Source organism: Furipterus horrens, unplaced genomic scaffold (assembly GCF_987537825.1).
Source record: "Furipterus horrens unplaced genomic scaffold, mFurHor1.1.pri manual_scaffold_2, whole genome shotgun sequence".
NCBI lineage: Eukaryota > Metazoa > Chordata > Mammalia > Chiroptera > Furipteridae > Furipterus > Furipterus horrens.
The window spans coordinates 203,682,805-203,696,834 of NW_028327172.1; the positions used below are offsets into that span (position 1 = coordinate 203,682,805).

Sequence of the window (14,030 nt, forward strand, 5' to 3'; positions counted from 1 at the left end):
ATGAATAAATTTAAAATTTTTTGTGCCCTCTTTTACCCTAGTTTCTCTACCTCTGCTTATTCAGCCTATAGAAAAGTATTTATTTGCATTTCTTTTTAATTTATTAATTTTAGAGAGACAGGGGAATGGAGAGACCAGCAATGAATGAGTATCATAAAACAAATGGTAAAGTTTGCTTACTACATAAATTAAGAAGGTGAGAAGTGCTCTGGAAAAGAAAGGAAGAATAGAGTAAAATAAGGGAAAATGGAGATGATGATGTGGCGGTGGTGATGGGACTTGTTTTTAAATACAGTGGTTAGGGCAGTCCTCACTGAGAAGGTGGCATTTGAGTTGACATGAAGTGGTTAGAGGGAATATACACATGTGATGGAGAACAGTGTTTCAGGCAGAAAGCCAGACACGGTGTGTTTAAGGAGCAGTAAAGCGGCCAGTGTGGCTGGAGCAAAGTGAGCTAGAGGGTAAAGGAGCAACGGGAAGCATGAGGCAGATGCCTGGAGAGGGGTACGTTTGGCCAGTCCCCTGACACCCCTAACCTGAGCTGTCAAGGTGTGCAGTGGGCAGGAACCAAGTGGCCCAGGGTGCGGCACACCCCATGACCCTTCCAGAGTGTTGCTTTCTTCCTCCATGTCATGAGGAACCCTCCTGCCTGGGAGCTTGTTCTTAAGAGGGGCCTAAAGTGGCCACAGTCAAGTGCTCCCACCCCCCTGGCCTGGTTACAGCGTTCTCACATTGGGGAGGAGAGCCATACCCTGCCTCCTGTTACTATTTTGCACTTTTAACACCTGTCAATAAAAATTGTCTACACTGAAATAAAAAGGTCGCAGTGGTAATGGGGGTGGGCTGATCATGTAGGCCTTTCTAGGCCTCAGTGAAGTCTTCGCTTCATATTTTGAATGGAGTAGGGACTTACTGGAGGGTTTTGAATAGAGGAGTATTGTGATCTGACGTATTTTGAAGGACCACTCTGATTACTGTGTTGAGAACAAATTAAAGGGGCAAAGGTAGAAGCTGGGACCCTGTTAGGAGGCTTTTAGAATAGTCTAGGAGTGAGGTTAGCCTGGATCTAGATGGTGACAGTGAAGGTGATGAGAAGTGGTTGGATTCTGGATCTGTTTTGAGCCAGTAGGAGTTCCTCATGGGTGTATTGTATGACAGAAAAAGGGAAGTCAGGAATACTTCTGAGATTTTTGACCTGAGTGATTGAAACGGTGGAGGAGCCATTAGCTGAGGTGGGTAAGCCTGTGGGTTTAGAAAGAAGGCCAAGAGTTCAGTTTCTGACCAAATTGAAGTCAAAACATCCGTTGACATCTAGATAGAGATGTCAAGTAGAGAATGGGAAATGAGTCTTGTGTTAAGAGGTAGAGCGAGGCTGGAGATAAAAATTGGGGGAGTTAATTGGCCAAGAAACTAGATGAAATTGCAAGAGAGCAAGTCTAAACAGAAAAGAAGTATAGGAACTGAGCTCTGAAAGAGTCTGGGAGAAGAAGAGGGACCAGCAAAGGAATTTCAGATAATGGTCCTGAGTGGTGTAGCTCAGTGTGTTGGGTGTCATCCTGCAAACTGAAAGGTCACTGGTTCGATTCCCAGTCAGGGCACATGCTTAGGTTGAAGGCCGTGTCCCTGTTTGGGGGTGCATGAGAGGGAACTAATCAATGTTTCTTTCCCTTTTTTTCTCCCTCCTTTTCCTTCTCTATAAAAATAAATAAAATCTTTAAAAATAAAGGAGTTTCAAATAACAAAAATTTGAAGAGGAAACTTAATTTTTTATTTTTCTATTACAGCTGACATGCAATATTATGTTAGTTTCAGGTATAAAACCCAATGATTAGACTTTATGTAACCTACTAAGTGATCTCCCTGGTAAGTTCAGTACCCCCCTGACACCATACATAGTTATTATAATATTATTGACTATATTTCCTATGCTATACTGCACATAACCACGACTAATCTGTAACTACCAATTTGTGCTACTTAATTTTTTCACCTTTTTCACCCGTCTCCCTAACCCCCTCCCATCTGGCAACTGTCAAAATGTTCTCTGTATCTGTGAGTCTGTTCTGGCTCTCATTGTTTGTTTAGATTCCGCATAGAAGTGTAATCATATGGTATTTGTCTTCCTCTGACTTATTTTACTCAGCACAATACCCTCTAGGTCCATCCATGTTGTTGTAGGTGGCAAGATTTCATTCTTTTTTATGGTTGAGTCATATTCCATTGTATATATGCACACTTCTTTATCCATGCATTTATTGATGGACACTTAGGTTGCTTCCATATCTTGGCTATTGTAAATAATATTTCAGTGAACATATGGATGTGTGTTTTTTTGATTTAGTGTTTTGGGTTTATTTGGCTACGTACCCAGAGGTGGAATTGCTGAGTCCTTCTTTGTCTCTTGTTATATAGCCTTTGTTTTAAAGTCTATTTTGTCTGGTATAAGTATTGCTATCCTAGCTTTTTTGTTTCTTTTCATTTTCATGAAATATCTTTTTCTATCCCTTTACTTTCAGTCTATGTGTATCTTTTGATGGGGAGTGAGTCTCTTGTAGGGAGCATATGTAAGGGTCTTATTTTGTTATCCATGTCTCTTGATTAGAGCAGTTAATCCATTTGCATTGCAAGTAATTATTGATAAAGATGTACTTATTGTCATTTCATTATTTGTATTTTTAATCTTTTCTTTCTTCTTTTTAAAGAAGACCCTTTAACACATCTTGTAATACTGCTTTGATTGTGTTGAACTCCTTTAGCTTTTTTTTTTCTGGAAAGCTCTTATCTGTCCTTTGATTCTAAATGATAGCTTTGCTGGGTAGAGTAATCTTGGTTGTAGGTCCTTGCTTTTCATCACTTTGAATATTTCTTGCCAGTCCCTTCTGGCCTGCAAAGTATCTGTTGAGAAATCAGCTGACAGTCTTATAGGAGCTCCCTTGTACATAACTAACTGCTTTTCTCTTGCTGCTTTTAAGAGTCTCTCTTTTTTTTTAATTTTTGGTATTTTAATATGATGTGTCTTGGTGTGGGCCTCCTTGGGTTTATCTTGTTTAGGAGACTCTGTGCTTTCTGGACTTATATATCTATTTCCTTCACCAAGTTAGGGAGGTTTCCTGTCATTATTTTTGCACTGAAGTTTTCAATTATTCCTTGCTCTCTCTCTCCTCCCACTGACACCTCCATAATGTGAATGTTGGTATGCTTGAAGTTGTCCCTGAGGCTCCTTATACTATCCTCATTTTTTTTTTTTTTTTAATTCTTTTTCTTTTTGCTTTTCTGATTGGGCGTTTTCTGCTTCTTTATCTTCCCAATCTCTTATTTGATCCTCTGCTTCCTCTACACCACTATTGAATCTGTAATATATTCATTTTAGAGTACTTTTTATTTTTGGCCAGTTTTAAAAAATATTTTCTATCTCCATTTTTATGTTTTCTGTCTCTTTGTTGAAGTTTTCACTAAGTTTGTCTACTCTCCACGTTCACTGAGCATCCTTAAAACTAGTGTTTTGAACTCTGTATCTAGTGGATTACCTGTCTCTATTATTTAATGCTTTTCCTGGAGTTTTGCGCTGTCCTTTTGGGACATGTTCCTTTGTTTCCTCATTTTGGATGCCTCCCTGTGTTTGTGTCTATGTATTAGGTAGAGCTACTATGTCTTTTGGGCTTGGTAGAGAGTAGCCTTATATAGTAGATGTCCTGTGGGATCCAGAGGCATAGCCTCCCCATCACGCAAGCTGGGCACTCTCGGCGCATGCACCTGAGGGCTGTGTATACCTTGCTTTAGTAGTTGAGTCTTGATTACTGTTGGCACCTCAATGGGAAGGATTTACCCCCAGATCGATTGGTGCAAGAACTGGCTGCAGCCACCATGGAGGATCAGCTGCAGGGCCAACTCTGCAGAACAGGGCTTACTCCATCGGGGTTCTGGTGCCTGCTCAGTCCGCCCGTTGAGCGTGTTCCTTATGGAGAATGTTGTGTGGTGCTTTGACGTGGTCTAAAGCTATTCACTGGGTGTGCTAACTCTGGGGTCTCCTGGGAAGTGCAGACCAAGGTCAGCTGCCACCTGTGCCCTGCCCAGGGCCACCCTGCATGAGATACAAAGTGATCTGCAGATAGCTGCTACTTGTGCGGGGCTTGGAGGTACCCTAGCGAGGCCAACTGTGAAGCAAGGCCACCTGTTGCTAGTGTTGGGCCTAGTTGTGGGTACTGCATTTACCTACACCACCATCTTGACCAGAACCCTGTCATAGCATTTTAGTTACTTATAAATAGGTAGGTAATATTTTATGTAGTTTTACAAAGAGTGCATAAATATCAAAGCTTGGAAATATAATTTCTTAGTTGTCTTTTTTATTTTTCATAGTTGTAGTCTTGCCTTATGTTATAGCTGCTTTTTGCCTTATATTGATCACTGTGAAATATATAATAGATGTGACAACAAAACTATTACACAAAGTTAGACATTTAAAGAATATAATTTATTACATATTGATACATAGAAATTTAAAAAATTTATGTGCTGTTACAACAAATAAACATACTATTTATTATTTCCTGATTTTGTTCTTGAATTGAAACTAAATAGCTAATAATATTAAATATTTGCTATAATAAATTAATGCAAGTCTTAAAATGATTTTGTAGTTACCCATATTTAACTAGCCAATTAAACCGATTATTTTAGTGTACACCCCTAAAAATTACCATCAGATGTCTGGAAATGAAACCTGGTCCTTGACTGTAGGTAGTCTAGTAGGCTAGTGTCCGTCTTGGGGTTTGCCGTTGATCTTTCTATTGTTGGCACCCTTTGCCTGATGTATGGTGGATGCTCATCAGATGTTTCTTGAATGAACCAGTGCAGCGTATTTGGGAACACATAGGTTCACTGTTGTATAGTCATTTCTTTTTTTACACAGAGTAAGCATCTTTCTGGAAAATTAGTTAGAAAGCAAATAACATTTGATGCTGACTTTGTTAAATTAGATGTTCTTATGGAAACATTCCCCTATATGAATATAGTTGAAAACTTGTGAAAAGGAAAGAGTTAAAACGGTGATTGCCTGTTGTGTATAACAGGCACTGTACTTGTGCGAGTAGAACTTCCTTCCAAAGCACTTTCCTTATGTCAGGATTCTGGAGTTCTTGTTTTAGGGGTGTTCTGTGATCATGTTGGAATCAAAGCATTTCTGTTGTGCCATGGTTCTTCTAACTTTTGACATTTAGGGTTTGACTTTAAAATTTTCAGCTACTTTTAGATGATTCAGGGACCCGTGATTGTGTACAATTTACTTAGTGTGAATGACAGTCCACCTGCTTTGAGAATGACCTGCAAGAGATGTAGCTCAGCTGGTGAATGGCTCCAGTAGGCAGCCTAGCCCTGCTTCTCATTGGGGCATTGTTCTTTATTAGTCATTGGATACATATTTCATGGGAGAAATTCTATGTTTTAGGGATACTTAAGAATTGGGTGGCTCCATCTCAGATGTCAAGTGGTAACACCCAGAACTTTGTTCTTTTCCTTTTTTCTAGGTAGAGCAGTGTGGAATAAACGGAGACAGGACAGGAATAGAATTATAGCTAATGGGTGTTAGCGTGAGTCTGTAGGAGTCCTGTTAGCTAATGTTAGTTATTTTAACCTGAAAACTCTTTTAGGCTAGGGGAAAAGTAGGTGGGAGGGGAACAAACATTTCTATGAAGGTGTGCTGTGTTCCAGGAACTCTGCTAGGATTGTTGTTATGTTCATTATTTCATATCACTCAGAGTAAGTTTACGAAGTAGCTATTATTCCCATTTTACAGATGGAACTGGGGTTCAGAAAAGCTAAGTACTTAGCAGCGCCCACATGTAAGTGCCAGAACTGCCACTGAAACTCAGGTCGGTGCTTTCTGTCTTACCACTCTGCTCTCGCTGCTTCCACTATGGAGAGCATGTTTACCTGCTCGGGGCTAGGCACTTGAGTCGTAAAGATGATGATCTTGTGACTCCCCCTGCATTCTCATCTGGTGGAGGTATGAAACCCCCAAAGGCTCTGTTGAATTAATTGGTTTTATTTAAAATTCTTTGTATAGAATTTACTTAGAATAGAGACTATCTGTGGTAGTAACCTTCCAAGTCTTGGAATGTTCATTTGAGAACTCTGTCACTGTAAGTGAATAAAATTGTTCTTTAACAACTTCATTCATCAGGCAAGTCTTTTCATTGAAAAATGTCGATGTCCTCCATAAACCATAATTGCATATATGTAGCATAAATATTGTTTTTTTATTGGATTTGTTGCAGAAGTAAGGGCCTCTTTTGTTTAAATGGACTTGCTTTTGAATTGTGAAAATTTAATTGTAATAGTTTATTGGTTCAGCTCTGAAGAAGCTGAGGCAAAGCTATTTTGCTCCATCCAGAGCTATTTATATACCATCAACTGAGAGCTCCTTTTTATATTATTGGTGTTATTGCGCACTAAAAAAGGAATGTTAAAAGAAAACTTAGGATTTTTTTATTCTATGCCCTTATTCACCACAATGATATTTTTAGAGGTTGTTTCATCTCATATATCCCTTCAGAAAAGACTCTCTTTTTTCAAAATAGAGGCAGATAAGAACTCAGCTTGAAGCCATTCCTTCTCAAGCCATCTTTTCTGAAGGGTGAAAGGATCAGAGGAAGGGGAACTGTGTGTGTGAATTGAACCTCTTTGCCCTTAGCCCCTTCCTGATCAACACATCTGCTTCATGGGGGAGAGAAATGACCGTGAATTTAACTGAAGCAGCCTTTAAGAAAAGGAGTTAAAATTTAAGAGACTGTTTCTTTGAGTTTATCTTAGCAAAATGAAAGATCAGTCCTAGAAGTTTATCCTCACTTCTGTTTTGCTCCCAGAGAAAACCATTATTTTGCTTAGCTTTCCTCTTAGAAGAGTGTTTTGTTGAACGGGGCAGGCAGGTAATCATGGTTGCAAATGGCTGCTGAATCGGACAAGTGCAGAAGAGAAATGGTAGGGGAATGGCTGCTCCAGTGGCCGGAATTTCTTAGGTGAAACTCAGAGGACAGACTAAATTCTAAAAGGACATCAGATATCTACTTCAAACAATCTCTCACAATAAAGCTGAGTTTGGACACATTAGTATGCCTGCAGCCCTAAAAATGGAGTAGTTGAATCTCAACAAAAGCATGAAATTTCAAGCCTGGCTGTGGGGCCTCAACAAGCGTTTGAAAGCAGTGCTTTAGCCAACGTTGCAAAGGCTGCTGAGTGTTCCTGGATCCTTTAATCTGGCCACAGTCAGAGAGCAGCACATTGCATTTGTACTACTACCTTCAGATACGGACGTCTGCAGCCTTTGTCCATTCATCCTTTCATGTCATCACTGAAATATTGGACTACTTGTTATGTTTCTCTTTTGATTTACTATCCATCTTATGAGGCATACTGTAATAATATATGGAGTTCTTTTTTACATCTTATCCTATAACATGAAACAGTATGTTTCAAAAAACATGATTACAGGACTTCCGGCCAAGATGGAGGCTTAGACGGACACGCTAGGTCTCCCTCTACAACTATAGTGGAATACAACTACTTCAAAACAAAGGATAACTAGAAATTCCAGAAAATAAAGCTACACGGAAGCCCAACATATGAAGTTATAAACCAGCGGTGCCATTTGGGCAGGTAAGAGTTAAAGAAGGCAAAGCTGCTTGCGGAGCGGCGGGGCGGGGCGGCGAAAAATCCTGGAGGCATTCAAGCCCCTGGCCTGCGCGACTCCTGCGCGACTCCTGCGCGACTCCGGCGTTGGGGGGCAGCCGCAGCATCGCCTTGAACAGTGAGGCCCAGGGGGGCGGGAGGACGGACCCCGGTCTCCTAGCTGAATAACTGTGTGAATCCATCTTGGACCCCCGCCCCCACAGAAAGCACCACAGGGCTGCGAAATAGGTCGCGCGCCTGCCGGTCGCTGATTTGTGACGCGTACGCAGGCACTGCCCCCTGCTCCCGACAGCCAGCCCAGGAAAACAAAACGCATCTGTCAAAATGAGGCAGGCAACTTTAGAAATACCGGTAACACAACTCACCAGACACCAGATAGAGAACCTGACAGATGAACAGATAAGAAACCTGTCAGAGGCTCAGTTCTGGGCCATTGTTATCAGGTGGCTTACAGAATTCACAAAAGAGCAGGAAAAAGATATGAAAGAAGCGAAAAACTTTCATAACGAAAGGAACAAAACCACATATGAGACAGATGGTGAGGAATCCAGAGTCCATTTCAACAAACTGGAATATGGAGAAGAAACTAGCAGTCAACCAATGCAGCGAGAGGAATTGGGAAGCAACAATGAGAGGATCAGAAACCTCTGGGACAGCTATAAAAGGCCCAACATAAGAATCATTGGTTTGCCAGAGAATGAGGAAGATGAACTAGAACTTGAAAAATTGAGTGAAAATATAATAAAGGAGAACTTCCCAGACTTGGGGAAGGGAATAGACTTGCAGGTCCAAGAAGCAAGGAGAGTTCCCAAGAGACTGGACCCAGGGAGAACCACTCCAAGACACATTATAATCAAAATGTCAAAAATTAAAGATAAAGAGAGAATCTTAAAAGCAGCAAGAGAGAAGAAAAGAATTATGTACAAAGGGGTCCCAATTAGACTATCAGCTGACTTCTCAAGGGAAACCCTACAGACAAGAAGGAACTGGCAAGAAATATTCAAAGTAATGAAAATCCAAAACCTACAACCACGAATACTCTATCCAGCGAAATTGTCATTCAGAATAGAAGGACAGAGAAAGTGTTTCCAGGACAAAATAAAACTGAAAGAGTTCATTAGATCCAAACCACTGTTATATGAGAAGTTAAAGGGACTGGTTTAAAAAACAGAAGCTAGGGAGATGAAACAAAGGCAAACGAAACAGGCAACGAGAGTGGAAAAGGAACTGTGGGTAAGGGAAATATAGTGGGGGGAGGTCAACAGGGAGGGGGAGTGGGGAGAGGGAGGGAGACGATATAGGAATTGGAGATCATGGTAGGAGGGAATGGAATAGACGGAGAGAGGTTGGGAGGAACTGTAAGCACAACTAATGGACATAATCTAAAAGGGGGGGACAACTGGAGGGAGGGGGCCACCGGGTGGAGGGGAGCAGAGGGAAGGGAAAGTGGCACAAATGTAATATTTTAATCAATAAAACACATTAAATCTTAAAAAAAAAAAAAAAAAAAAAAAAAAAAAAACATGATTACATAAGACCATTTGCTTTAAAATTTAGTGAATTATGCACATCTTTGGGTTATGGGGAGGGATAAGCTGAATGTTGGGCTTCATGATTGCAAATCAGTTTGCAAAAGGCCATAGGAAAGGTAATGCTTAATATAATTCAACTTCTCTTCCATTAACATCTTGAACTGTGGTGTAAAGTTTTGTATTTTTAGTTTGGAAATATAGCTGACATTAGCATTCAGGTATACAGCTCAGTTTATCTCTAGTGAAGAGTCTTTTAAAATTAAGTTAAATACAGCAAAAAAGACATAGAAAATCAATAATATTTCATTTCTTTTAAGTAAGATCTTTCTATATACATTTGCTTGGGGTGCTAATAAATTTCTCCCTTTATAGAAGTATTTTATAATAAATGTCAGTTATAGATTGTAGCAAAAAAAAAAAAAAAACGTAGTGCAGGTTCTGTAATGCCTTTAATATATCAGGTAAAAAACTGCTTAGCTAAGTATAGGTGTAGTAAATAGTGATACAGTCTCCTAAATGATATATTTTAAATGTAATGATATTAATGGGAGAGCATTTAGGACCTTAATATCTGGAATATTATAAGATTCAGTATATTGTGCTTTCAGATAATTTAAGCTTCTTTGCTTATTGGATTACCTATCATAACCCTTTACACAGAGTACAGATACTATAAATATTTGCAAGTGAATGTGAACTTGACTCACAGATACTTTTTTGTGTGTCTAATCACTCCCACAGTAGCGATACAAGATTTAGTTACCTTAGTGTTATGTTTATTGTCTAAAATTTTTAACCTAATGTTAGTTGCAGTTAAAACTGAATTCTAGTGCCATTACCAAGTGATTGATAGAACTAATTTATTCAAGTATTAGAAATTGAGTGTTGGGAAAAATCTCACTTTTTTAGTAGACGTGCATGCAGTAGTAAGTTTAAAAGCACTGCGAGGGCTATTATGAAGGGAACATTTTTCTCTTCTTAGAAATAGCTAAGTACAAATTAAGTACAGTTGACACAAACAACATGCAGTTGACAGTCCACATACAACTTTTGACTCCCCTGAAACGTAACTAAGTGGGCCCTGGCCATCTGTGGGAAATTGATTGTTTCTAGGACCTTCCCTCCCCCATAAATATAAAAATCTGCAGATGCCCAAGTCCCTATATAAACCGGCATAGAGCGATGTATATACTAGGCCCTCCATACCCACAATCTGAACCACGGGTCACAATGCTCAAACCTGTGCTGCTCAGGGGTCAGCTGTACTCTACAAGTGTGAGGTCACATTGGTGATTGTAGTGGCAGCCGTACTAGATAGAATAATATTTTAAATAGGTTATTGCCTCTGAAAGTGTTTTTGTTACATTGAAGGGGAAATGTAGGAGTCTTTAAAAGGCATTTCCCGGCTATTAGATTTATTTCTGCTTATGAGAGGTTGATGGATAGGAGAGTAAGAGAGATGCAGGTTAAGACTTTGGTTTATAGTATGGATGAAGGAAAATCAGCAATTGGTATCTAAATTAAAATTCAACTTAAAAAAAAAAACAATACAGAGCATTTAAATTTGTTACCTAGTTACTTATTAGTAGATAAAAATATATAAAAGAAACCCAGGAATTCTGCTCTTCATCAACACTGGTCTGGTACTAAAACATTATGAATTATTCCAGTTGCTGGAAAAACTCTTAATTTCTTTATTGTATTTGATTATCATTTCACCTTCTGAAGTGACTGTTGAAATATTAACTTAAGAAGAAGGGATCAGAAATCTCTATGTGTTTAAGAAAATATGCCTACCACAACTTTTTTTCCCTCTGTTTCTGGTGGTAACAGTACAGTTGTCTCCTTAAATATTTCTTTACGCTTTTTTTAAATGACAAAATAAAAAGACATCACATATATCATTAGATTCAATAGGTATGACAAATACAGATATTGACTTTTTAAATATAAAAAAAGCCAATTTCTTTTAATCTGAGATTTCATAATTCTGATATGTTGAGAGCGACTTGATAAAATATAAAAATTTAAGAACAACTATTAGTCAAAAATATTTTTTCAGGTCAGAATATAAAATATACTGTGCCTCAACAAGGGTAAAAATGTTTGTGGTCTTCAGTAGACTCGTTAATAATTCATAAACTTGATAGGAATTTTCCTCTTCTCTTAATCTTTACCTAACAAAATAGTTAGTCATCTATGTGCTTTAGATATGAAAAAGCCATTCTGAGTCCCAGTGTGGGATCAGAGTCTACAACCCCTCCCCTGCAGAAAACTGAAGCAGCTTTTGTGGCCGTGGACGTTAGAGAAGGATCCTTTCCTGCTGTCTCCGCAACAGGGTGCTCTCTTGGGCCTTGGCTCTTAGGTGTGTCTTTAGAGTTTATCAGTTTTGACTATGGCTGGAGGATGGGTTGTTCAGGGGCAGACTTTTGTGGGCAGATTTTCATTTTAATACTTTTGAAAGGGCTTACTAAGAGAAGAAAGTATAATTTTCAGTCAAACAGTTGCCCACTTAATATTTATTTGTAACTTCTTACATGTGCACATGAAATTTTATACTTATAAAATATACCTATTTTTATTTTATTTTCTACTGTTAGATATACATTGTTTTCTAGAGTAGGATCATGAATACAATTTTTAGGGGTTTTTTTGTTTTTTTTTTTCTCCCTCACCCCAATTTTTAGTTTTTAGTTGCTATATTTTTTAATTGAGTTTAGAGAATTGTTGATTTTAAGTTTATATGATTTAAAAGAAATACATTTTTAAAATACTTCTTCCTGAGTTACTTGCATTCTAAAAGCCTGGCACATTTTTTCTTGGTATTGAGAAAACAGTGGTGAAGAAGACAAAGTCCCTTCTTTCAAGGAGTTTTCCCATTCTACTAGGTTGTCATAGGTAATACTCATGTTAGCAAATAAATGAGACAGTTTCAAATTGTGACAAGTATAATGAAGGAACCAAAATTGGTAATGGTGTTGGAGTGAGAGTGAGAGCCGGGAACGGGCAGAGTCGGAGCTACTTTTATAGGGAAGGAATAAAGGAATGTCTTCTTAGTCTGTGTCAGAAGGAACCCTCATGGAATGGCCTGGGAGGAGAGCCTCTGCGAGTCTAGGGGAAGCAGGTATGTTCAGCTGTCGGCAAGAAGGCTGATGGGCCTGGCGCCGTAGGAAGTGGGGGGCAAGGACAGCTGCTGAGTTGTGCTTGTTGACTAGGCCAGATCATTTGGGGCCTTATAGGTGGAGACTTTGTTTTTTTTATACTTAAAAGAGGACGTCATTGGGAGGGATATGATCTGATTTATGCTTTTGAAAGACAACTCTTGCCTCTGTATGTAGAAGGGATTGTAGAGGGGTGGAAAAGGAGGCAGTGAAATCACGTGGAATGTATTGCGGTGGTCCAGGGCAGAGGCTGACAGATGCTTGGACTAGCACAGCAGCCCTGGAGGCTCTGAAAAGAGGATCAATTGGTGATAGATATGTAATAGCCGCAAATCAGGTTCATCACCTTCTTTACCTAAATCCTGTGGTTTCCGATCATTGTGGCAGCTTCGAATCTCACTATGCAGTATTACAGCAAAAGAAAGAATTGCTCCTAGACACATGAATGAGTTTAATTTAATTTACATCACAGACTTTCACCAGTCAGGTCTTGTCTTATTAATTTGGCAACTTGCAATACATATTTATTTGATTTTCTTTAAGTGTAACATTTTGTTATTGCAGGAAATGTTTTCATATTTGTCCATCCAACTAAAGAAGCTGTCAGAAGCCTATAATGAAAGACTGTTGCATACACCTCACAATCCCATATCTTTAGGTAATTTTCTTTTCCTTTAAAAAAAAAAAATCAGCACTTCTGAACCATCCCCAGCAGGAAGTTGGTATTTCTAGCAAGAGTATGAATTCTTTCTGGTTACAGTGTTATTTCTAAATTTATTACAGTATTAACTTGTAAATTGAAAAGGTTTAGTTAGCCTTTAGAAATGCTTTAATGTATTTGTAAGATAAAAAACTATATACTGAAAGAATCCAAATCAATATTAAGTATGATAATGAATTGACAGAAAATAATACTTTAACTCCTGCTTCTAATGAAAATCGGTTGGTCAATAGCAAGGACTCTATATAAAAAATTTCTAGCAGTTAACAAAACACTGTAATATTAGAAGTTTGTTTTCTTGAGAATCTCTATGTTAGAGAATTCTGTATTTGTGATAATTTCCTTTGTATAAGGACTATGTATTTTTGTCATGTAGTATAAGAACTACTAAACAATAATATGAATGTTGACTTTTATGCATTAAGTACCTTTTAAGCTTCATAATTATCCCTTTTAATTTGTGAATATATGCAGTGTAATATGTTTCATATTTCATATATATCTGAGGAAAGTAAGGAGACAGTCATTTGTAACTGAAACTTTTCTGGAATGGGTTTCCATGGAAAACTGTGTTGGCTATTAATATATAATAAACCTCATTCTAGTTGGTCCTTTGCTGGTTTATAACCTATGTAGATGTTATAGAAGGTGATATAGTACGGTTTGAATCCCAGTTCTGCCATGTCCTAGCCCCTAACTTCCTTTCTCCTATCTATAAAATAGATAATGATCTCTTACCTGCAAAATTGTTAAAGAATAGTTGAGGTTATATTTCTAAACTGTCTAGTTTGGTAAGTCTGTCCTCTGGAAATGGTACCTAGTATCAGTGATTGGTGGTATGAATAGAGTAGTTTACCCACATAACCTCAGAAAGAATTTTTATATCCATATGGAGAAGTTGTTATTAGTTAGTCTTATATATGTGCTGAA

The 14,030-nt window shown here is 38.4% G+C and overlaps 1 protein-coding gene across 1 annotated transcript in view; it reads left to right on the forward strand.

Annotated features, from left to right (window-relative positions):
- Positions 1-14,030, forward strand: part of SEPSECS (Sep (O-phosphoserine) tRNA:Sec (selenocysteine) tRNA synthase) — a 34,411-nt gene that overhangs the window by 17,622 nt on the left and 2,759 nt on the right. Inside the window, exon 9 of the mRNA XM_090268203.1 lies at positions 12,944-13,037. Coding sequence (XP_090124329.1) covers positions 12,944-13,037 — 94 coding nt within the window. The remainder of the gene's footprint in view (positions 1-12,943; positions 13,038-14,030) is intronic.